General features: G+C 49.1%; 1 protein-coding gene across 1 annotated transcript; it reads left to right on the top strand.

Moving 5' to 3' along the window:
- Positions 1-2,045: 2,045 nt before the first annotated feature.
- GALE (UDP-galactose-4-epimerase) lies at positions 2,046-19,669 on the top strand. Its single transcript, XM_028738879.2, has 11 exons — positions 2,046-2,179; positions 11,548-11,674; positions 13,088-13,203; positions 14,176-14,289; positions 14,790-14,966; positions 15,558-15,671; positions 15,782-15,848; positions 16,737-16,822; positions 17,295-17,372; positions 18,618-18,732; positions 19,285-19,669. Exons 2-11 carry the CDS (start codon positions 11,554-11,556, stop codon positions 19,338-19,340), a joined length of 1,044 nt encoding a protein of 347 aa, XP_028594712.2. The 5' UTR covers positions 2,046-2,179; positions 11,548-11,553; the 3' UTR covers positions 19,341-19,669.
- The last annotated feature ends 3,808 nt before the right edge of the window (positions 19,670-23,477 follow it).

The following is a 23,477-nucleotide window of genomic DNA, read 5'->3' as shown; positions in this document are numbered from 1 at the left end:
GCAGTTTGGTCAAACTCATGCTGGTAGCTTGGAGAACACTGTCCAACCATCTCATCCTCTGTCGTCCCCTTCTCCTTGTGCCCTCCATCTTTCCCAACATCAGGGTCTTTTCCAGGGAGCCTTCTCTTCTCATGAGGTGGCCAAAGTACCGGAGCCTCAGCTTTACGATCTGTCCTTCCAGTGAGCACTCAGGGCTGATTTCCTTAAGAATGGATACATTTGATCTTCTTGCAGTCCATGGGACTCTCAAGACTCTCCTCCAGCACCATAATTCAAAAGCATCAATTCTTCGGCGATCAGCCTTCTTTATGGTCCAGCTCTCACTTCCATACATCACTACTGGGAAAACCATAGCTTTAACTATACGGACCTTTGTTGGCAAGGCGAATTCTCTGCTTTTTAAGGGGTGGGCTTACATTCTTTAAATATATTGTCATCTGATTCTTTTACCCTGATGATAATATGTTAAAAGCATTAAGCCTGAGAACCACATTCCCTTGTGGGCAACCTTGCTGGGGGTGGAACATCCCATTTGTGGGCAAGTCAAGGGCAATGGGGTAACAGGTGTGATTCTTTACTGTTTCTTACATCCCAGCTGTGCAAAAGCCAAATCTTTTTACACTCACACACCCTTCTCCATCCAGGCAAGCAAGAGGCATTATCACAGGTCAAGGAAATGAGATTCCAACCAGGCACAAGCAGTCAAGGAGGGCCTGGAGTAGGACCAGTGTGGAGTATGGCTTGGGGTAGAGTCTGAGGGCCCCATTCAGCCCCTGGGGCCAGGCGTTCCCAACCCCTCTACTTCGAGAATTAAGTACAAGAAGGTAGATATCAGTTCACACATTCGGCCACTAGGGAGCAGTGTGGTCTAAGAAGCAGCCGCTGATACAACGCATCCAATCAGTGAAATAAATTTTTAAATCAGGTAATGCTTGTGATGTGATTTTCTGAAGAGGTAACGGTGTCTCTCCCACTTTTTGAATATAAACTTATTTTCATGAACAACAGCAAAAAGAATTCTGTTGGGCGGGGAGGAGTCGTGCGGGAGTCAATAGTTATTTGTTCTATTGTTACTTGATGTATTGCATTCATCAAGCTTTGCAATAATTGATTCTAAAATGACACATATCTGTATTACGGAAGACATGTTTATTATTCTGCACCTCGATATTCTTCTTGAAAAGAGAGGAAAAACAACAGCAACTATGCACTTTGTTGTTGTTGTCTAGTCGTTTAGTCATGTCCGACTCTTCGTGACCCCATGGACCAGAGCACGCCAGGCGCTTCTGTCTTCCACTGCCTCCCTCAGTTTGGTCAAACTCATGCTGGTAGCTTCGAGAACACTGTCCAACCATCTCATCCTCTGTCGTCCCCTTCTCCTTGTGCCCTCCATCTTTCCCAACATCAGGGGCTTTTCCAGGGAGCCTTCTCTTCTCATGAGGTGGCCAAAGTATTGGAGCCTCAGCTTCAGGATCTGTCCTTCCAGTGAGCACTCAGGGCTGATTTCCTTCAGAATGGATAGGTTTGATCTTCTTGCAGTCCATGGGACTCTCAAGAGTCTCCTCCAGCACCATAATTCAAAAGCATTGATTCTTCGGCAATCAGCCTTCTTTATGGTCCAGCTCTCACTTCCATACATCACTACTGGGAAAACCATAGCTTTAACTATACGGACCTTTGTTGGCAAGGTGCACTTAGGGCATCCTTTCTCAGCCTTGGGTCTCCAGATGTTGGACTACAACTCCCAGCATCCCTCACCGCTGGCCCTGCTGGTTAGGGATGATGGGGTAGCCCAGCTGCATCTGGGGATCCCTTGTTGGAGAAGGCTGCCTCGGAAGCCAAGCAGAGAAGGTGCTCAAGGCCAATCACAATGCAGCTTGGAGCTGAGCAGGTCTCTGCCTAGCCGGTGCCTGGCTGGGAGAAGGACAGCGCCGACTTGACTATATCCAATGGCTGATGGCTTGGCTGTTTTTGGCTCTTGCCTCTTCCCGTAGCGGGGGGCGGGGACGGGGTGGGAGAAAAGTGACGCGTTTCCATGGGGAAGCTGCTTCGTGTCGCCACGCTACGGGCCGGGGCGGGGCCAGGAGGGAAGAGCGGAGGAGGGGGACCCAGGAGCTCTTAAAGGAGACGCGTCGAAGAATGCGCCCCTGTTGAATTGGAGGCGCTTTCAGAGCTGCTGGTGAGTGTGGGAGTTTGGGAGGCGGTACCGGGTAGCGTGTGTGCATTTTTATATATTTGTGAATGAAATGGAGGGCCTTGGCAATTTGAAACCTCATAGGGAGGAAGATGCTACTGACTGAGGTTTTGATTTAATACATGCGATGCTGTTCGAGGGATGCTGCTCATCCTAAAAGCGGGGTGGGGGAGAGGTTTTTTGGGGGGGTTAATAGGAGGTCGGCAGCCCGGGTAGCCTCTGTGCAATCAGGTTGCCACCTTTTCCTGATGGCTCTGCTCGTGTGCCTTTAACAGCAGGCTGGAGTATTAGCAAATGAGCAGCCTTTCCCGGCCTGCTGTACCTCCATGCAAAGGACAGCCTTCACCTGATCGTTTCCATCATGTGTCCACCTGCTGCGAAACGATACAGCTGTCTCCATTTACTTCCCGATACCTGTCGTAAACCACCTTAAGGGCAATAACTCAGTGGTGGAGCATCTGCTTTGCATCCAGAAGGTGTCAGGTTCAATCCCTGGCATTTCCAGATAGGGTTGGGGGCCGGCCTGTGCCTGAAACCCTGGAGAGCCACTGTTAGTCCAGGTACACAAGAAGCACGAATGATTTGACTCAGTATAGGCAGTTCTCCGTATTCCTACATTTCCTGTTTGCTTTTGGGGTAATTATGAGCTTGGAGAGGTTAGTCTGCATTCCCATTCTTGCTTTCTCCTGAATCTCTATAAATTAAATATCTGGAGGCAGGGCTGGCATCTTGCTTCTAGTACTATGCAAGTAAACACCTGTGTGTTAAAATCAAAGCAAGGCATGATAATCTGCTCCTTCCACATGCTGGTCAGGATCACTTCAAACTGTGGACAAAACATTATATTTATAACCGACTGGTGTGGCACCTAATAAAAGACGAACAAATTACTCAGTGGAAGCTTATGCCATAATAACTTTTGTGCTTTTCCTCTAAAGTTATAACCAGCTAAATGCTGGCTATGGGAAAGGGCAGGGTTCAGTGCCTGGCACACATGTTGTGCATGCAAAAGGTCCAAAGTTCAGTGCTCAGCATTTCCAGGTAGACCTGGGAAGCATACCTGTTTGAAACCCTGCAAGGCAGTTACAGTGGTACCTCGGGTTAAGGACTTAATTTGTTCTGGAGGTCCGTTCTTAACCTGAAACTGTTCTTAACCTGAAGCACCACTTTGGCTAATGGGGCCTCCTGCTGCTGCCACACAATTTCTGTTCTCATCCTGAAGCAAAGTTCTTAACCCGAGGTACTATTTCTGGGTTAGCGGAGTCTGTAACCTGAAGCATCTGTAACAAGAGGTACCACTGTAGTTGCCTGTCAGTGTAAAAAATACTAAACTAGATAGACCAGTAGTCTGACTCTGCAGAAGGCAACTACCTATGTTTTAGAATAGGCAGTAGTAGGAGAAAGCAGTGTGTTGCAGGGAGCCAGGTGTGTTCAGTGTACCCCTATGTTTTCTTTACACAGAGATGCAGTTTCCCCATTGCATAATCTCTGTCTGTAGGTTTCAGATCGCCTAGCATCACATATAGAGGAAGATTTTGCTTCTCTGCAGTGATGAACGTTTCTGTAAAGGAAAAATTTCCTTCTAGTAGCAGCCAGCATGGAAATATCTGGAGTGTGGACGATGTCCTCAAAGTTGTGTCTATACAAGCTGTTACTCTTGAGTTTGGCATATTAATACATTGTAACAGATTACTAAAGGGTTTGTTAGACTAGAGCAGTGTTTCCCAACCGGTGTTCCGCGGCACACCAGTGTGCCGTGAGACCTTGCCTGGTGTGCCGTGGGAGGGAGGCGGGAGAGGCGGGGCGGCGGCGGCATCTCCTGCTGGATGCAAATCCAAACATGGCGGGCGCCTCCCTCGCTCCTTTGTAGGCGGACCATCGAGAGAGAAAGAAAAGGAGGCGAAAGAGCGAGAGAAGGCGCCTGCGCGGAAAGAGGAGTGAGCAGTGCGCCTGTGCGCTGCGGCGCCCGAGATCGCTTCTCCCCACCGCCCCTTGCTTCAAAAGAGGTCCGGGGACAGCGGGAAGCGCTTCGCGCTGCCCCCGGACCTCTTTTGAAGCAAGGGGCTGCGGGGAGATCGCTTCTCCCGGTGCTCCGAAGCGGGGCGGGGGGGCGGCAACCTGCAGCGCGGAGCGCGGGGCGCCCTTTGGAGGACGCCCCGTGCTTCGCGCAGCTGTCCGCAAGCCTTGGGCGCCTGGGGGAACTCCCCCCCGGCGCGCAAGGCTTGCGGGCGGCAGCCTGCAGCGCGGAGCGCGGGGCGCCCTTTGGAGGACGCCCCGTGCTTCGCGCAGCTGTCCGCAAGCCTTGGGCGCCTGGGGGAACTCCCCCCCCGGCGCGCAAGGCTTGCGGGCGGCAGCCTGCAGCCCGGAGCGCGGGGCGCCCTTTGGAGGACGCCCCGTGCTTCGCACAGCTGTCCGCAAGCCTTGGGCGCCTGGGGGAACTCCCCCCCCCCCGGCGCGCAAGGCTTGCGGCGGCAGCCTGGAGCGCGGGGCGTCCTTCGGAGGACGCCCCGTTCTTCGCGCAGCTGTCCGCAAGCCTTGCGCGCACAGGGGAACTCCCCCCCCCCCGCGTGCACGGCTTGCGGGCGGCAGCCAGCAGCGCGGAGCACGGGGCGCCCTCCGTAGGAGGCTGCGGAGGGTGGCGCGGAGCTGCCCGCGCTCCAGGGCTTCTTGCAGCTCCGCGCCACCCCCGGATCCCGGCTCGAAGCCGTGCGGGGCTGCGGAGGGTGGCACGGAGCTGCCTGCGCTCCAGGGCTTCTTGCAGCTCCGCGCCACCCCCCGGATCCCGGCGCGAAGCCGCGCGGGGCTGCGGAGGGTGGTGCGGAGCTGCCTGCGCTCCAGGGCTTCTTGCAGCTCTGCGCCACCCCCCGATCCCGGCGCGAAGCCGCGCGGGGCTCCGGAGGGTGGCGCGGAGCTACCTGGGCTCCAGGGCTTCCTGCAGCTCTGCACCACCCTCTGGATCCTGGCGCGAAGCCGCGCGGGGCTCCGGAGGGTGGCGCGGAGCTGCCTGCGCTCCAGGGCTTCTTGCAGCTCCGTGCCACCCCCCGGATCCCAGCGCGAAGCCGCACGGGGCTCTGGAGGGTAGCGCAGAGCTGCCTGCATCCCGGAGCCTGGTGCGCGCTGAAGAGCGCCCCCGGGCTTCACGCACCTCTCCGCAAGCCTGGGGAGACCAGTGTGGCTCCCTAGGCTTGCGGATATCAGGCTGTTCTGGGGGCTGGGGTCGGGGGAAGCTTGGGCTTCCCCCGCGCCTGCCCCGTGCCTGGGGAGGGGAAATTTTTTTTTCCTTTATTCTCCCCCCAAAAAATTAGGTGCGTCTTATGGGGCGGTGCATCCTATGGGGCGAAAAATACGGTAGTCAATATAGGCACAGAGTTAAATTTTTTAACATTTTCTAATGGTGGTGTGCCTCGAGATTTTTTTCATGAAACAAGTGTGCCTTTGCCCAAAAAAGGTTGGGAAACACTGGACTAGAGGATGCTGTTGTTGTTGAAGCAATGTGGTTCTCATGTCTTTTCTTTCATTAAAATTTATGTACTTGGGATTAAGCCCCTTGCTGCACGTGACTTGTGCTGGGAGTATATTGTGGTTTGATGGCTGTTTGGGGTGATATTCAGGTGTGTGGCAAAACATTTCCTATCCCCCTGAGGCTACACCTGTGTGCTTTGTTTGGAATGCAAGTTCTTTTTTAAAAATTGTTTTTATTAAAGAATTTCTTGGATCACAAATATGTTTTCAGATCATAAAGTCTTTTTTTTTTTACAGATCGTTTTTATTCAATGTAAAATTTTAATGCTGTATACAGTATATGGTGGGGGGGAGAGATGGGGAGAGAAGGGGGTAGTAAACTTTCATTCTTTTACAAAGTATATGTGTGAGGGTTTTGGAACGTAAGTTCTGTGCAGGTTATGTTTCATGTTATACTCACTTTTCCCTTGTCTTTGAAATTGGACCATAAAATTAAAAATCAAAGATATCATATTGAAGTCATACTTGGCATTGTAACCTGTGGCCCTCCAGATGTGGTGGACTCCAACTCCCATCAGCCTCAGCCCGCATGGCCAAAGGTGAAGGATGATGGGAGCTGGAGTCTAACAGTTTCCCCACCCCTGCCCTTTTGTTGTCAGGAAGGTTTGGTGCACTTTCAACTTTATCCCAGACTGAGCTTTCATATACAGAACTGGGTGAGTGAGTGCCACTGAGAAATGAGCAAGTTGGACCTGCATAGCTCCGTCCCTTCATCTTCATATTCTTGCATCATGTTGGTGTGATGCTATGGCCAACAAAGACTTTGCACATCATGCTAAGCCAAGCCATGGTTTAGCGCAAATGCATGGGCTGTGGGAGAGGAGACTGAGCTCACTTTGCTCCCTGCCAGTCAATCTGTAGATGTGCTGGGACAAGCTAGTGTTTGCCTTACTTAGCATGTTATCTGGAACAGGGCTGGTTGTTTGAACCTATGGTTTACAGCTCATGGTTAGTCCGGGGGAGCTAAACCATGAGCCTGGATTCAGACAACATGTCAAGCCAAACTATGGCTTGTCTCTCTGAATAACTAATTACCAACACTGCATAGCTGCCTTGAAGATAAGGGAAGTGGTTGAAATTTCCCTCTGGTGCTATTTCCTTGATCTAAATCTTTGTCCCTGCCCCCTCCAGCATACAGGTTTCAGAATGAATAGTGGTTGGAAGGGGGAGATTTCAGAATAAGGAAAAAGCATGAGTGATGAAGGTCAAACTTCCCTCATGTAGCACTCCTTCAGCGATGCAGATGCTGTGAGCTACGAGCACCCTTGTAACTCACAGTCCTAGGATAAATTTTGGCTCTTGCCAGTTAATAAATGGAAGCTGTACAGGGTTAATTAATGATATGATAGAATATTTTTCTGGTCATTACAAGAATAAATAAATTTTCTAGACATGTCTCCACAATCTGGTTTAAAGCAATTTGTACCTGTCAAAATTCACAGACATGCCAATAAAGACCTGTCTGTATTATCCATGCTTTTGTTTTCCTGCTAGTTGATCTACTACCTGGATTTCTGCATCTTGCCCATCACAGTGTCTCTTTCTGTTGTTTGTACAAGGTCTGACTCAAATCAGGTTTCTTCCTGCTTCTCCTACAGTTGTTGACAGCCTGTGGTTCTTCTCACATAACTGAGTCACCTTAACTTGTCCTCATTCATTGGGCTGTTAGAGTTGCACTCAAATTGTGGAAGAGAGGGCTGTGTGTACTCAAGGTGTGCCAGCAGAGCCAGATGGTCTTGGTGTGGCACTGCTGGTGTAGCTACAGTACAGCTTGTATACCTACCATCTTCTAAAGTCCCCTCTGAACCAGCCTGGACCCAGTGAGTGTCATCTGAAGCCTTTAATCGTGTGTTCCTTCCTCAAGATGTCCGAGGGTGGCAGCACAGGAACGGGTCTTTTCTGTGGTGGCTCCCAGCTTGTGGAATGCTCTCTCCAGGGATGCTTGCCTGGCACCATCATGACATAGCTTAGAAAAACATTTGGCTGTTAATTATCTGTGGTCTCCTTGATAGGATCGCCCTTTTGATTTTGCTTCAAATGTTTTTCTTTTATGTTGGTTTTACTGTATGTGTTTCTTTGCTTATATACCGTAAGATGCTTTGAGTTACCGTGGTAAAAAAAGTGACCAATATATCTAATTAATAATAATATGAAAAGTCCATGCCTGAATCCATGTACAGCGGTACCTCAGGTTAAGAACTTAATTCATTCTGGAGGTCCGTTCTTAACCTGAAACTGTTCTTAACCTGAGGTACCACTTTAGCTAATGGGGCCTCCCGCTGCCACCACGCGATTTCTGTTCTCATCCTGAAGCAAAGTTCTTAACCTGAGGTAATATTTCTGGGTTAGTGGAGTCTGTAACCTGAAGCGTCTGTAACCCGAGGTACCACTGTACTATTCTAATGATTACTGTTTAGGAGAGTCTAATTATCATAGAATTGTAGAGTTGGGGGAGACTCCAAGTTCAGACTCCTGCAATACAGGAATTACAGGTAAAGAATCCCTGAAAGATGGCTAGTCAACATCTGTTTAAAAACCCCCAATGAAGGAGAGTCCTTCAGATATTTGAAGATGGTATCATCACTTCTCGGCCTTCTCTTCTCCAGGCTAAACTTACGCAACTCCCTCAGCCATTCCTCCTAAGGCTTTATTTCCACTTGCAGGTATCTGGCCTCCCCAGGTGAGTTCCAGTCCATCATGCCACTCCCCCTTTTATGTCTGACCAGGAACTGTGTGACTTTGGTGTCTCCATATCCTGTTTTCTAAAGCAGGTTGGCTCCCAGCCATGTAACTGACTCTGCACACCCACAGGGTGTGACTGTGTTTCAACATACCTGCGATGGGGGCCAGAAAGTAGATTGAACTGGCATGGAGCTTAATTCTCTTAACCCTGCAAAAGCAGCAATCTAGGAATTGAGCCACCAACATTTTTACCTCCCTGCTCCTGCAAACAACAACAACAACAACAGCAACAACAACAGCTAGCAAGTGTAGCTTTTCCAGACATAAAGATACACAGAAATTGGAAAAGCTTTCTGTTACATTTGTGCTTTTCAGGCTGTTGTTAAAGGTGCAGGAGCAGAACCTGTCAACATATTTTTAAAAGTTGGCTAAGTTGGAGGGTGCTGGGAACTGCACGATTGTCGGAAGCACAGTATATCCTTTGCCTGTCCTGGCAATCAAAGCTTAAACGTTAATCACCCTGCAGCAAAGGTTGCAGATTATAAAGCAGAAACGGATTGAAAACATGGTTTTGGGCGGAGGCGCAAGTGAGGTTACGCCAGGGCAGTCCCAGAAGGGGCTAAGCAGATGGTCTCTTCAGCCAGGAGAAATGGCAGGGGGAAAGCATCATAGCTGCTGGCTATCACCAGGGCTTCTGTTTTGGCTAATCACGATTTAAAATAGTAAAAATAATTATCCAAATACTATATTGGATCAAATGTGCTTGCAGGAGCGCCAAAGTCCACACAACTGCTTTATTACAGTGTGAAAGTGGGCCTGAGGCCCTGGAAGAGGCTCATATGCTGAGATTATCACAGGAGCATATGAACACAGGAAGCTGGTGCTTCTTGCAACTAGCAGTGGCTCTGCAGGGTTTTGTATGGGGGTCTGTCCCACTTGGAGATGCTGGGGATTGAACCTGGGATTGTTGGCATGCAAAGAAGGCGCTTGACCGCTGAACTACAGTCATAGTCATTTGCCAGCCATTTCCTCACGCCTGTTCCTATTTCTCTTTCAGGAAGTGGTGGGGATTTTGTGGCAGATGCCTTTGTAAGAGTTATGTTAATGGGCCTCAGATGTACACTTGGGTCCTTCCTATTTCCTCTGCTGGGTATGTAAACCAGCCTTTCTCAACCAGGTGCTCTCCTCCAGATGCTCTGGGTTCCATCAGCCTAGCCTAAAACATCTGGAGAGAACGAGGTTAAGGGAGGCTGGCCTGGGCATTAGGCATGTTTCTGGTTTCAGATTGTCATGCTCTGCATCTCTTCCATGACCTTGTTCCCACCTTGTTTTTAGTTTGGTTTTTAATCGTTCCTTTCCATAGTGGTATCAGCACTTTACAATGTATAAGTCATTGCCCCCATGGCATTTCCAATCTGTAATTTGACTCACTGGGCAGCGGATGCAACAGAGGAAGAGAGGAAATGGGGATAAAATATGTATCTCTTTCAGTTGCATGTGGCTTCAGTAGGATATTGGGGTGGGGTTGTGCCAAATATTTCACAGAAAAGATGGGGGTGGGTTTTGAAGGGGGTGAGGTGGTATCAAGCTGGCATTGTAGGAGGCAGTTTCTAGCAGAGAGAGAGAAAGGATGGAGTACTTTGAGAAAACGTTTGGTTGGTTGAGGGTGGTGGAACTGAAGGAGGGAAGATTACGGACAAGGGTTTATTGAATACTATGAGCCGTGGGATGAGGAGGGGGCAAGGCCAAGAAGGGCTTTGAAGCTAAGGACAGGGCGCTCTTGCTGGATCCAGAAATAGACAGAGACCCAATGTGTTCCCATTTTGCAGATGAAGACAACTGAGGCTCTGGGGTAATCTGGCCCAAGCTGCTCAGGAGCATGCCTGAGGCTCAATTTGAACCTTAGTCCAAGGCTAACAGCCCAGCCACATCTCGGCGATGATTTTCCCCCAACATGAATGCTTTTCTCTGTGTATGTGTATTTGGATATTCTTTCCGTTGGCCTTTGGAGTGAGCCCAGTTTGTCTAGTTGGCTTAGTCTTCTCAGCTGCTACTCTGAGGACTTCTATTCCAAGCAAGACACTGAACTTTGCCAGCTCAAGAAGACTAAAAGCTTGTCTGTTCTCTGGAAAAAAAATGTGTCCATTTGGGAGGATGAAACACCCCTCCACCCCTTCCTGCTCCAGCCCCTCCTTTCTCTCCAGGGAGCAGAAGGACAGAAACCTCTTTCAGTGGGCAGAAAGGTGGGGCTGACCCATGTGTCTGTTGACTGCGAGGAGGCTCACATGCCCAGAGGTGTGCTTTTGGGCAGCTGCCCTGTGGTGTTGGCAACCCACTCTTTGGGCAGGGTGGATCTCAACAAAGTGACTCATTGCCCTGGTCAGAGTCCAACTCCCCCCCAGTGGTTGATCCTGTCCTCTCCCAGATGACTACATTTTCGCCACTCGCACAAACTGCAAGTTTCTTTGGTCCCTGGCTAAGAACAGTGTTGGTTCTGTATGGCATCTATCACACAAAGGAGTGGGAAATAGATGATGAAGTAAATGTTGCAGTTTACTCCACATTGTATTGAGGTGGAGGGAAATTGTGGGAAGGAAGGAGGCAGGCTTGGAGGGGGTTTCATCCTGTGGGGTTAATGTCACATCTTCAGAGAAGATAACACTCCCCTATTTCTGTTTAGCATGCAAAGGGCGCCCAAAGGCATCATGGTTCTCTTCACAACAACCCTGCACTGTCTTAGAGCAGTTTTAGTGTCCTGAGTACCTTATCACCACTGGAAGCCCACCTTCTGAAACATCACCAGGCACTGTCTGATTTCCAAGTCTGCCGTTGCAGTCTTAAAGACTAGAAACTTGCTATGTTCCCTTATTAAATATGAGCCAAAACTCTCAGGTTGCTGACTTCTGGACCTGAAAAGAATGTCACGACTTCCCCAGTGCAGTCGTGATATATGAAACCTGTGTGCATTCATGCCGTGCAACACCTGCCTTGACTCAGGCTGGATTTTCACCTCTTGTGCCGTCCAGGCAGATATCAGTTGGGGGCACCGACATCCTTCCTAGGTCCTCTCTGAAAGCTTCTGCAGCCCTGAGGTTCCCATGAAGGCCCCCATCCCTCCTCTCTGAAACAGCTTCCATGTCCCCTTTCAGGTGACGATGTCGGAAAAGATCCTTGTGACGGGCGGAGCCGGCTACATCGGGAGCCACTGCGTTCTGGAACTGGCTGAGGCCGGATACACCCCTGTGGTCCTTGACAATTTCCACAATGCCATCCGAGGTAAGGAGGCAGCCAAGGCCAGGGCTGGCAGCAACTGGTTTGATGGGGGTTTAGAGAAGGGCCATAGCTCAGTGGTAGGGTACCTGCTTTGGATGTAGAAGGTCCCACGTTCAATCCCTGGCAAAAGAGGCCTGCTAGATCACACCTGATGCGTATCCAGAAGAATGGAGAAGTCCCATCTCCTGAAACCATGGAGAGCCGCTACCATTTCATGAAGACCAGACTTCTTCAACTGTGGGTCCTTTGATTCTGTTGGGACTGCACCTCCCATTATCCCTTGCCATTGGCAAAGGTGGCTGGGGATGATGGGAGTTGTAGTTCAGTAACATCTGGGGACCTGAGGTTGAGCTCTGATGAACTAGATGGACCTCTAGGAATGCAGGAAGCTGCCTTCAGCTGAGCTCAGGCCATTGGTCTATCTAGCTCAGGGTTGTCTACAGTGACTGGCAGCAGCTCTCTAGGAATCCTACCTGGAGATGCCGGGGATTGAACCTGGGACCTGCTGCATGCAAGACAGATGCTCGACCACTGAGCTATGGCCCTTCCAATAGTCCAACTCAGCAAAGGGAGATTCATAACTGAGCAAAGCCCCATAGGCCAGAAACATTAGCTCCACCCACTGATTTGCAGAGGCAAAGGGCTCTTTAACCCTCTCTTTCCCAGCGTGGCAACACAGGCTTTGGCCTTCCTCTTCCTAGGCCTCCCCATTCACTCACTTGAGATACAGACAAAAGCTCTCCTTTTTTCTTCCAACCTCCCCACATGAACAGCAACTGGGTCAGTGGTAGGATTTTGCTTTTCTGCACCTCAGCCAGTCATCTGACCAGGCCACTATTGCTCCACCTGTGGAAGGGATCAAGAGCAGCAACATTGGCTGCACTCACCCATTCACAAAAACAGAGGTTTATTTAACTCTTTAGGACAAGGAGGGGAAACCTCCAGATGTTTGTTGGACTACAGCAACCACCATTCCTTAACCATTGACTATCCTGGCTGGGACTGATAGGAGTTGAAGTCCAACAATTGGGGGGGGGGGGCACAGGTTCCCCACCCCTGCTCTAGGCTGGAACGTGGATGGAAAGTCCCTGAGGGCCAGAGCAAGCTCCTGGACCACCAGTTGCCTATTCCAATCCTAAGAAGGGGGTCGTAAGATCTGGATGTGTGAGTCCTTTCAGTAGTGCTGTTAGGATAATTTAAGTCCTTAGATGGAAACATGTATTTACCTCACAACGTGAACATTAACCCAGCCGTTCTGTATTTGAGGGTCCCCCAACTGTTTACTCTGCTGAGTGGGGGGCCCTGTGTTTCTGCCCCCCAAAAGGCACCACTAAGTCTTCCTCATTGAAGAGGACAGCAATGATTTGGGAATTGGGTCCACTCTGGCATGGTGTCAAAAACAGTCTTTCTCCCCAGGGGGCAGCACGGTCCCCGAGAGTATTCAGCGGGTGGAGGAGATCGTGGGCAAGAAGATCCCATTCCAGGAACTGGATGTCCTCGATGAGGCAGGTCTCCACAACCTCTTCAAGAAGGTGAGGGCCTGATCCTACAGCTTAATGTTTCCTTCCCCATCACACCTATTGAGATGGGTCAGAGCATCGCCCCCTCTGCCCTACCAATGGGGGCACTATTCTGGCTTACTTTTTGCTCTCTGGGTGGCATCAGGGCCTCCTCAGTGGTGGTCCCCTAGATCTCCTGTCTTCACTGTCTTGGACTACACTTTGGGCTGGCAGGAAAGGGGTTCCATCTCTCTTCCCTCTGCTGTCTGCTCACCCCCCTCCCTCCCCACAGCATTCCTTTCTGCCTCTGGGGAGATTTTATTGTTCCCAATGTGCGTGCATCTTTGTGTCACTGCCATGCTGCTCCCCCAACACCCCTGCTGTGTTTATTTCTGGCCCATTTATTTATTTATTTATTTTGTATACCGCCATTCACCTGAAGGATCACAGGGTGGTTCGAAACATGATAATTTTGTATTTTGTAAATACATAGTAAAAACACGAACAAAAAGAAACCAATAGCCCCCTTTCCCACAAACACATGGGATGTTAATTAGCCAAAGGCCTGTTTCTAGAAAAACGTTTTCGCCTGGCGCCTAAAGATATGTGGCAAAAGCGCCAGATGTGCCTCCTTGGGCTTTGCTGGGGAGCCACGAGTGACGCCTGTCAATCCCAGAACTCAGAAGTGGCACCTGCACCACTCAGGAGCCACGCAGCCCTGTTGTGGGTTGTGTCAGGCTGGCATCTGGCTCTCCTGCCAGAGATGCAGGACATCTGGCTCTGGTGGGTGGGTGTTTGCAAGCTTGGGCCAAAAGCCCTTTGAAATCAGTGCACAAAATGGCGTTTCTCATAAAAAAAAAAGCACCACAGGCGTTTTTTGCCCTCTTCCGGCTTTTCATTAGGGGAACATTTTTTTTTATTAAAATGGGCACGTATAAATAGAAAACGTACTGTAGCCTCCACAGAAGTATTCTTAACACAGTTCCCCCTTCTGTTTCCCCTCAGCACAATTTCTCTGCCGTGATGCATTTTGCAGGCCTCAAGGCTGTGGGAGAGTCTGTCCAGATGCCGCTGGAATATTACAAAGTGAACCTGACTGGGACCATCCGATTGCTGGAGGTGAGCAGGAACATGGCTTATTCCACCAGGATTTGTAAGGCTTCTTTTATAAGTCTGGGTTTGCGGGAGGATGTCAACTGTAGTAGGCCCATCTCGCGTGTGGCACAGACACCTGTAGAGCAGCCCAAAGGTGCTTCCGGCATCACGTGCGACAGGCTTTCCATAGTGTCACTCAAGGCGCCATGTTAGCCTGGAGGAAGGCTGGGCAGGGGTTGGCTGTGTCCCATCCATTGGCCCGCCCTGGCCTGGGGAAGTGCTGTTCACCCATCATCAGGGCTTCCTCCTGCTCTTGAGGAATCACTTTCAAACAGAACCCCTGCGAAATGGAGCCTGGCTAGCTCAGTGCCCTTCGACCTTCGCTCCCCGACTCTTGTTATACTCAGACTCCCATAATCCTCAGCCATCTCAGTGGTCGGGGATGATGGAAGTTGCAGTCCAACAACATCCAGAGACGTCTGGAGGAAGAGCACTGAGCTTAGGTTGTCTGCATTCCTCCGCAGGCCATGAAAGAGCACGGGGTCAAGAACATTGTGTTCAGCAGCTCAGCCACAGTATACGGCGACCCAGCCTACCTCCCCCTTGACGAAAACCACCCTGTGGGAGGCTGCACAAACCCTTATGGGAAATCCAAGTATTTCATCGAGGAGATGATCCGAGACTTGTGCAAAGCAGAGCCGGTGAGTGAGCAACATACCACACTACTAACCCCCTTATAACGCAGGGGTACAATTGTCCTCAGCAGTATTTTCTGGGGTTTTTTTCTTTTTTTCTTCTAAAATAATCTTTATTGTCATTTTTGCAAAAACTCATATAGCATTAATTTCAATACGTATTACTTATTTCATTACTTCTGGAACTAATGGAAAGAAAGGCATATATTAAGAATCCACAAGCACATGGCCTTATAATACCAGCATAAACCTATACATTTAGCTCAATTTATCTGTCTCAGTATATAAAAACATATATTTAAAATATAATTGACATAAGCCAGAGATTGGTTACAAGTAATTCCATATAAATGAATTGTATCTGGGCATATAATATTTAAGTGGATCATTGATCCATGGCCACCAAACAGTGGCCAGATCCTCAGAAGTGGCTTTACCTCTTTGTACCTTTGAGTGACGTGTTACTTTTTCTGATACCACTATAAATACTAAAGTCAGACTTGTGCAAGGCAGAACTGGAAAGCAAGTCCCAGAGTCCTCCATACAGCTCTCCTGGGCGGTATTTTCTGATCCGATCTCTTGTGCTGCTTCTCTCAGGACTGGAACGCGGTTCTCCTGCGATACTTCAACCCCATTGGAGCCCACGAGTCGGGGAGGATTGGCGAGGACCCCCAGGGCACCCCAAACAACCTGATGCCCTACGTTGCTCAGGTATGCAAGACCCCCCCTGAGAGAGTTTGCTCTGCTCCACCTCTTGCACAGCGACTTTCTCCTGCTAACTCCTGTGCCTTCCTGTCGTTTCTTCCTTCTGTTCACTCCAGGTGGCTGTGGGGCGCCGAGAGTACCTGAGTGTATTTGGGGATGACTATGATACAGTGGATGGGACTGGTGAGTTGCTTGGAATCACCCTAGCTTGAAAGGAACGATGCCTCCACCCCCAAATCTACTTGAAATACGCTGGGCACTGGGAAGTTTGGAGATGTGGAAGCCAGAGTGGTTATGGGCCTCTAACCCGAGTGGTTTATAGACACATATAGGCACGGGGGTGTTTTCTCTTTTTGTATGGTAAACAGCATTTCCGTGCGCTGCTCTGGTTCGCCAGAAGCGGCTTAGTCATGCTTGCCACATGACCTGGAAGCTGTATGCCGGCTCCCTTGGCCAATAAAGCGAGATGAGCGCCGCAACCCCAGAGTCGGCCACGACTGGACCTAATGGTAAGGGGTCCCTTTACCTTTACAATAGGCTAGTTTTGAAACACCCGTCTCTGTCTTCCATCCAGGCAACCAAGAAGCAGAGCACCTTCCAGCCAAGCGGAAGCAGTCTGGTTGCAAGCCATAGCCTGTGAGGGGTGTGGCCTGGGGAGAGTCTCATTCCCAGAGTGGTTTAACAATCCCTCTTCCCAGCGAACTCTGGGAATTGAAGCCCTGGGAGGGGAATAGGGGGGTCTCCTAACAGCTCCCAGCACCCTTGGCAAACCGGAATCCCCATAATTCTTTTTTGGAAGCCCTGTTTAAAATCAAACTTGGCAAATCCATGATCTGCTTGGAAAATCTTCCCTGGGTTGTTCCTTTCATTTCATAGCAGGATAGCGTCTGTATTTATCCTTCTGATGATAAACCAGTTCAGCCTTCGCCATCCTGGTGGCGACTCAGCTAGCTGGGCTGATGGGATCATCTGGAGGCTACCAGGTTGGCAAAGGTTGAACTAAGTAAGATGTGGGCCTACCCAGAGGGGGTGGCCAGTGCGCTGGCTGATGGGTTTCTCCTTCTTCTGCAGGCGTCCGGGATTACATCCACGTGGTGGACCTGGCCAAAGGCCACATTGCGGCTTTGAAGAAGCTCAAGGAGACCTGTGGCTGCAAGGTAGGGAAGTGCATAGACTTGGTCAGAAGCACTGCTTCCATCCATTTGTGTTCTGCTGGAGCCCACGTCAACTGAGCCTCTGTTACCTGGATTTTGGGAGCATCCTTGCTTGCAGACTCCAGCCACTTCTCCTAATTTGTTCAGGAGACGGGCTCAGTTTAGGAAGGGGTGTGTTCAAAATTTTGTGCCAATAAAGTTCCACCACCCTATATTACTACGCATACTTCCCGTTTCACAGAATGCTTTTTCCATGAAGACTTTGGCATGGCCCCTTAGTTACTTCCCACAACCTACAGAAACTAAGCTCTAGGGATGTGTACCTGAAAAGTGAATGCATTTCCTTCCTATAGACCCTTCCCTTGTGGTGCAGTTTTTCTTATATTTGTAAGTTCCTCGGGACAGGCACCTGGAAAGAGCCGCACAGGGCAATAAGGTCGACAAAGCCTTTGTCACAAGAGTTGCATCTTTGCAGATATACAACCTTGGAACCGGCACCGGCTGCTCAGTCCTGCAAATGGTGAAGGCAATGGAGAAGGCGTCGGGAAGAGAGGTAGAGTATCGGGACAACCTGGGTTCCAGGAGGGGGGATTGAACTCCTGTTAGGGTCTAGGTAAAGGGGACCAGAGAGAGGAAGGCATTGCCAATTGGCCAACCCTCGCTGGGCCCACCACCAAGCAGGAGTCTGGTTCAGCCTTCCCCAACCTGGTGCCCTCCAGATGTTCAAGGACACATTCCAGCAATGCAAAAGCACTTGAGAGTGGAGCAAGGCCAGGAAGGGGAGTGGCCTGGAGAAGTCCTGCATTTTGCTCCTGGACTGGAGGCTCCCCACACATTTTAGCACTTACCAGACCATTGCCAGGCTGTTCTGTTCGCAGTGCTAGTTATGACAGCAAGATCAGGTTGGCTATCAAGCCAGGTCTCCATATATGGCTGGTGGGTTTCATCCACTTTTCTGCAGGGCTGGGGAGAACCTGTGGCCTTCTAGATGATGTTGGGGATGATGGCAATTGGAATCAAATGACTTGCCACAGGTTCCCACCCCTGCTTTAGGGGCTCATAGGCTATTTAGCCTGTGCTAAAATAATAAATGCCTGCCATACCTGAGGTAGCTTTCAGTATTTTGGGATCCAAAATCTGCCTCCTTTGATATGAGGCAAACATGGCCTCTTTGATCTGCGGCCCTGTTTAAAAAGAGTTGGCATAAAACTGGGGCTGGAATGTGTACCTTTAAATTTTAATAGTGGGACTATAGAGAGGCACATTGCTCCCCTCTGCCAGTGGCACGACCAGCCCACCTACTATGCAGAATGCAGGGTGCTTTTGAGGGGACCAGCCAACATTTTGGTCTAGGAGCCTCACACTAGAGTAGAGAACGTCAACCAGCACTTTAGTCTTCTGGAAGGAATGCCATTGTGATTAGGTTGCAGATAAATGAATATTAAGCAGCTTACCAATGACTGCCTTTAAATAAATGAAAAAATGCTCTCCCTAGTGAGGTCCACCTGGCACCATCATTAACATCCTTCCAACTCTCTTCTCCCATGCATTTGATGGCTTATGATAAACGTTTTGTTTATTGCTGTTGGCGATTTGCTTCACTGTAATGCGTATTTTTTTCATTTTCATTCTTTGCCTGTGACACTTAATTTGTTATGTCTGAGAAGGTTTTATTTTGTAGTGAGAGACTAATAAATCAAAATTATAGTACTACTAATAGTAATGTGTCTTATCATCTTGGCTGCTGCCCCTGGTCGGTTTCCCTCTGCTTAATGACAGGCTGCTGTCTTTGTTCTAGATAAACTACAAGATTGTTGCACGTCGGGAAGGAGACATCGCCTCCTGTTACGCCAACCCTGCCCTAGCTGAACGGGAGCTGGGCTGGAAAGCTGTTTTTGGCCTGGACAAAATGTGTAAGTGGAGCCTCCCCACAGAGGGCCATCTGCCTGCTCCTTTTCTGCCAGCCTTTGCCTCCCCCTTCTTTATTCCTAGGGGCGGAAGCTGGAGAAATAAATGGGTTTCCATTCCCTCCTCCTCATTTCAACCAAGTTGCTTCACTCGCCACTGTTCACCTGGAGTCTCATGGGGTGGGGTGTTGCATTGACATCTGCATGCAAAGAATCTTGCAGGGTCAGGCCTTCAGCCCAGCTAGCCTAGCATCCTGCTCTCACAGCAGCCCACCAGGTGCCTCAATGGGAAGCCCACAAGCAGGACTTGAGCGCAACAACATCTCTCCCCCTTTGCAATTCCCAACGACTGGTATTCAGAGCTATATGCAGCCTCTGGCACTGGAGGTAGACCATAGCTATCACAACCAGTAGCCATTTTTAGTTTTATCCTCCACGGATTTGTCTAATCTCTCTGCAAATCAAGGAAAGGACCTTCTCCGTAGTGACACCCACCCCCACAGCGTGGTAGCGAATTCCAGTTTAACTCATTGCCGTTATTCTCTTGCCCTTTTCCAGGTGAGGACTTGTGGAGGTGGCAGTCACAGAACCCCACTGGCTACAGCAAGAACTAGCGCCTGGAAGATGTTGCCTGTCCTCCCCAGTGCGTGGCTGCCATGACCCAAGGACAGTTCCAAGGGCTGTTTTGCGTTTCACTCAGGGAAGATGGTGGTTCCTGCTCGTTCCTTCCCCTGACCTTCTTCTCCCTTTTTGTAAGAGACCAAATAGACTCAGGAAGGGGAAGATTATCTTGGCCTTTTGCTGTACCCATTTCTTTAACTCTCTTGTGCCTTCTCCCTGAACCTTCTCTGCCAGCCAGGTTGGTACCAAACAGGGAGCAAGGAGCTCTGACCCTCCCATTGAGTGGGAAGACTGACAAATAAAAAGTGTCAATGGGAGCCCATGGAGGATGTCAAGCTCCCCTCACTGGGGACAGACTTGGTTTCTTTGGTTTTAAGGAGTCCACCCTCTGCTGCCAGGTTCTTGAGATGTCCTGATGGATGCAGGCTGCTCCATGAGGTTCTGAGCTGTGGGAAGAGGCTGCATGGAGGTACAAGTGTTAAAATGTAGTTGGAAAACGACAGCTAGGTCCATGGAGCCTTGTCGTTTGCTCCCTGGGTTCCCATTTCTAAATTGTAATGCCTTCTGTAAATCCGAGGTGGGGAACCTGTGGCCCTTTGGATGTGGCTGCACTGCAGCTCATCATCATCCTGGACCACTGACTGTGCTGGGAGTTAGCCGTCCAGCAGGTTCACCAATACTGATGTGACAAAGCAGTAGTAGGAGAGAAGTACACCAACTCTTTGGCAGGTGAACGTTCAGGCTTATAGTTTGGTGCAGCTTTGAGGCCATGCTAGGTCAAGTGGCCCTTTGCAGGGTGGTCCACAGACTGCCAGGCGTCACTGAGGCCGTGAGGCTCGGATGAAAATCAAGAGAGGAGAAAGAGGGGCGTCAGTTCCGAGGGCATGTCTACCACTGTGGGAAAATGTGCTTTTCAGATTAGATCAAGGGGTGCCCCCCAGAAAGCTTTGGACAGCAACTCCTATCATTCCCGAGTATCGGCTGTGCTGCCTGGAGCTGAATGGAGTTATAGTCCTCAACAGCTGGATGCCACCAGGATAGGGAAATCTGGTTTGCACTGTTGCTCTTCAACAGGGCAAGGGGCTGCTCCTAAGCAAACTTGGAGGGGACAAATACTGCAGCTGAATAGGAATGTAGTAACCTTTTGAAGTATCTTCTAGCAGGCAGAGGCTAAGCAAACAGGGTTGCTGTAAAGGTCAAGCCCAAACTATAATTAATGCTGGTTTTAGGGCTGTAGCTGCAGTGGATGCGGAAGGACTTGGAATCCCAGTGTGAACTGCACTAGATAATGAGGCAAATAGCTGACCTCTCATTAAGCATAATTGCGCTTGTGTAGCCCCATAAAAACCGGAATCCAGAGAGTCCTGTAAAATTCAGAGCTGGCCACAATATTGCTATTCCTCTTCCCCTAGGGTGAAGATGAGTGCCAAGGACTCACAGAATGCCCCTTTCTTGCAGAGTTTTGGTGAGAAGCGGGCTGTTCCGGTGGCAGTGGAAGTGAGGGGCAGGCAGTGTATGGTGGTGGAGCAGGGCAGGGGACAGCACATTCACGTTTTACTTCAGGTGCGCCACAGAATGGGCCACTCCAGTAAAACTAGTTCATTGAGCTTAGGCTGTGTAGCATAGGGGCCAGATCCCTAACCGGGGGGAGGGGAGCACTTCCTAAGCTCCTCTTTGGTGTTCATTGTAACTGTGACAGTTGATGCAAAAATCCGTTCATTTATTTGGTCAAGTAGAGACACAGGCTGTGGTCAGCCTGGAAACTCAAAAGCCTAGTCTTGCACCAGCTAGCTCAGCTCACCATCACACTTGGATTTCTTTGCAATTGCCCTCCTGCAATGCCTGATGATCAGTGTACCATCCCTACTACCAGAGATCAGCCTTCCTCTTTCTATATTTTAATGTATTCTGAGGCAGGACATGTTTTCCTAAACCAGCCACATTTCTTGCCCCAATTGGAACCAATTATTTTGGCCTCTCTAGTGATCATCCACCACAAGTTTATAAGTAGCAATCTCTGAAGCATTATGAAATTTTTTGGTGGTGTACGGATTAAAGAAGAAAAGAAACCAGTTGCAAAAATGGAGCATCAGCTAGGATTTGCTTGGTGGAATAAGTTCCCCTTTCTGGTCTGCCTTTATCTGTTACAACTAACTCGAATTCACACAGCAGTTTCTGTCGCAGCCAAATCAAAATCCTGCTGCAGATAAATTACTCCAGTAGCAAAGTTGTGTGTAGCTCCTGCAGTGGAAAGCCAGATTGTGCACTTAGAAGAAATTGTGTATATAGCAGCTTTCACGAGTACGGAATGTTTTATTAGTGTATAACTTGAGGGCAGAAAGCTTTGAGGGAAAGAGCTCTACCTGATTGACTGGAGCAATGTCCTTCAACCATGGCTCCCTATCTCTTGTTTGTATCACAGCTCACATAATCCACAGCAAGCATAGTTAATAGTCAGGGATAATGGGAGATGCAGCCCCAGATGTTGGATTACAAAATCAAAGAACTAGAGATTACTCTTTCTACCCTTTTGATCTATTTGTGTGTCTCTGTTGCGGTGCTATTGTTGCCATTGTGTTCCTTCCATCTTAAAAAGGACTAAATACTTGATTTTTTGAAGTTAAAAAAAGGCCAGATTTTGCACCTCTGTGTTGCTAATAATCTATGATCCACCCTGCTTGTGGGCAAGCGGTTCACAGGTGAAGCTTTAACTCCCATGCCTGTTGCTAGAAGTTTTTTATCCCCACTGTAAGCATCACCCTGTGCCTGCCTACTCAGAAGCAATTCTTAATGTGTTCTGTGGGGCTTAGAAGCTGCATAGCCTTGTCTATTGGAGTGAACAAGAGGAGAATCCATTTGAGGCTACCATCTTCCAATGTTTGAAAACTTCATTTAAAGCTCATTGCTCCCACTGTAAGCTACATGTAGAATTACAGCTGATTTTTCCCAATTTTGGTGGGAGGTGGGTAGTGTCATGCTATATTCCAACTACATTGGGAAACATAACGTAGTGCAAGGGTTGCCAACCTTTTGGGGCCTGTGTGGCGTATTTGATATTTTGAGGAAGTGTCAAAATGGCTGCTGGGGGGGTAGCCTAATTTACCTGTTCAGAGCAGCTGAGATGGTAGGTGTCCACTCCTGGGCAGCCAAAAAAATGTAGGCATATTCAACGGAGGGGCATATTCAACGTAGGCGAAACCAAGCCAAGTGCAAACACAATTTGAACAGGAAGATCAAACAGTCTCTTATGTTATATATATTTACCAAGACCTTTTGCAGGCACTGTAGGCGATACTGGCTGGCACATTAGCACCTGTGTGTGGCGTGTTGGCAACCTCTGCCCTAGTGAGTTACAGTGCCCTGAAGAATGGCCATTTAGCAGCCTAGCTTTTTAAAGAACTCTAAAATCTGTACTGAAACACTTCTTTATTTGAGCACCATCATCTGAATGTGCATATAATTTTTAATGTAGGCAGAAGTATTTTAGGGCAAATTAGAAGTTCAATAAAAATAGGCACATTATTAAAATTGTGCCGAGTAAGTGAAGCATAATGATAGCCACCGCCACCAGAAACATGGCCAAGTAGCAGCAGAGGCGGCACTGATCCTTCTAAAAGGAGCCAGATTTTTCTGAGGTCTAAAAAAACATAGAGAAGGGCATTGGGGAAAATGCAATTGAATGATTATAGATAACTATGTTATTCTTAGGGTCATCTGCCTGGAACACATCCCAGAAGGTACCAGAAAAATGTAAATCTTGCCAGTGTAAATTTGGTGGCTTGAGACTAAGGGGGATGAGGTTTTTAAAAGGTGTGTTTTGATATATTTTTAGATATTGGAAAATATACACGAAATGATTAACACATAGTAATAATTACTAGGCTCACTTCCAGCTTTTATTGTAGCACCAGCAGTAACATGCAAGCACATCCTGGTGGTGAAACAGCACCCACCGACGTCAATGGGACTGTTTGCGAACAAGTGGATTAAGGCTTCCTGCCCCAAAGCCAGGTATTTACAAGGCCTTGCCTAACATACTCTGAGATAGCAGAGTAAGATTAGACTGCCACCTCAAGATGCACAAGGCATCTCTCTTTGTTGAGACAAAACGTAGGCAACAGGAACTTCCT

Source organism: Podarcis muralis, chromosome 7 (assembly GCF_964188315.1).
Source record: "Podarcis muralis chromosome 7, rPodMur119.hap1.1, whole genome shotgun sequence".
Lineage (NCBI taxonomy): Eukaryota > Metazoa > Chordata > Lepidosauria > Squamata > Lacertidae > Podarcis > Podarcis muralis.
Note: the sequence above shows the minus strand (reverse complement) of the source record. Positions and strands in the feature narration are given on the sequence as shown.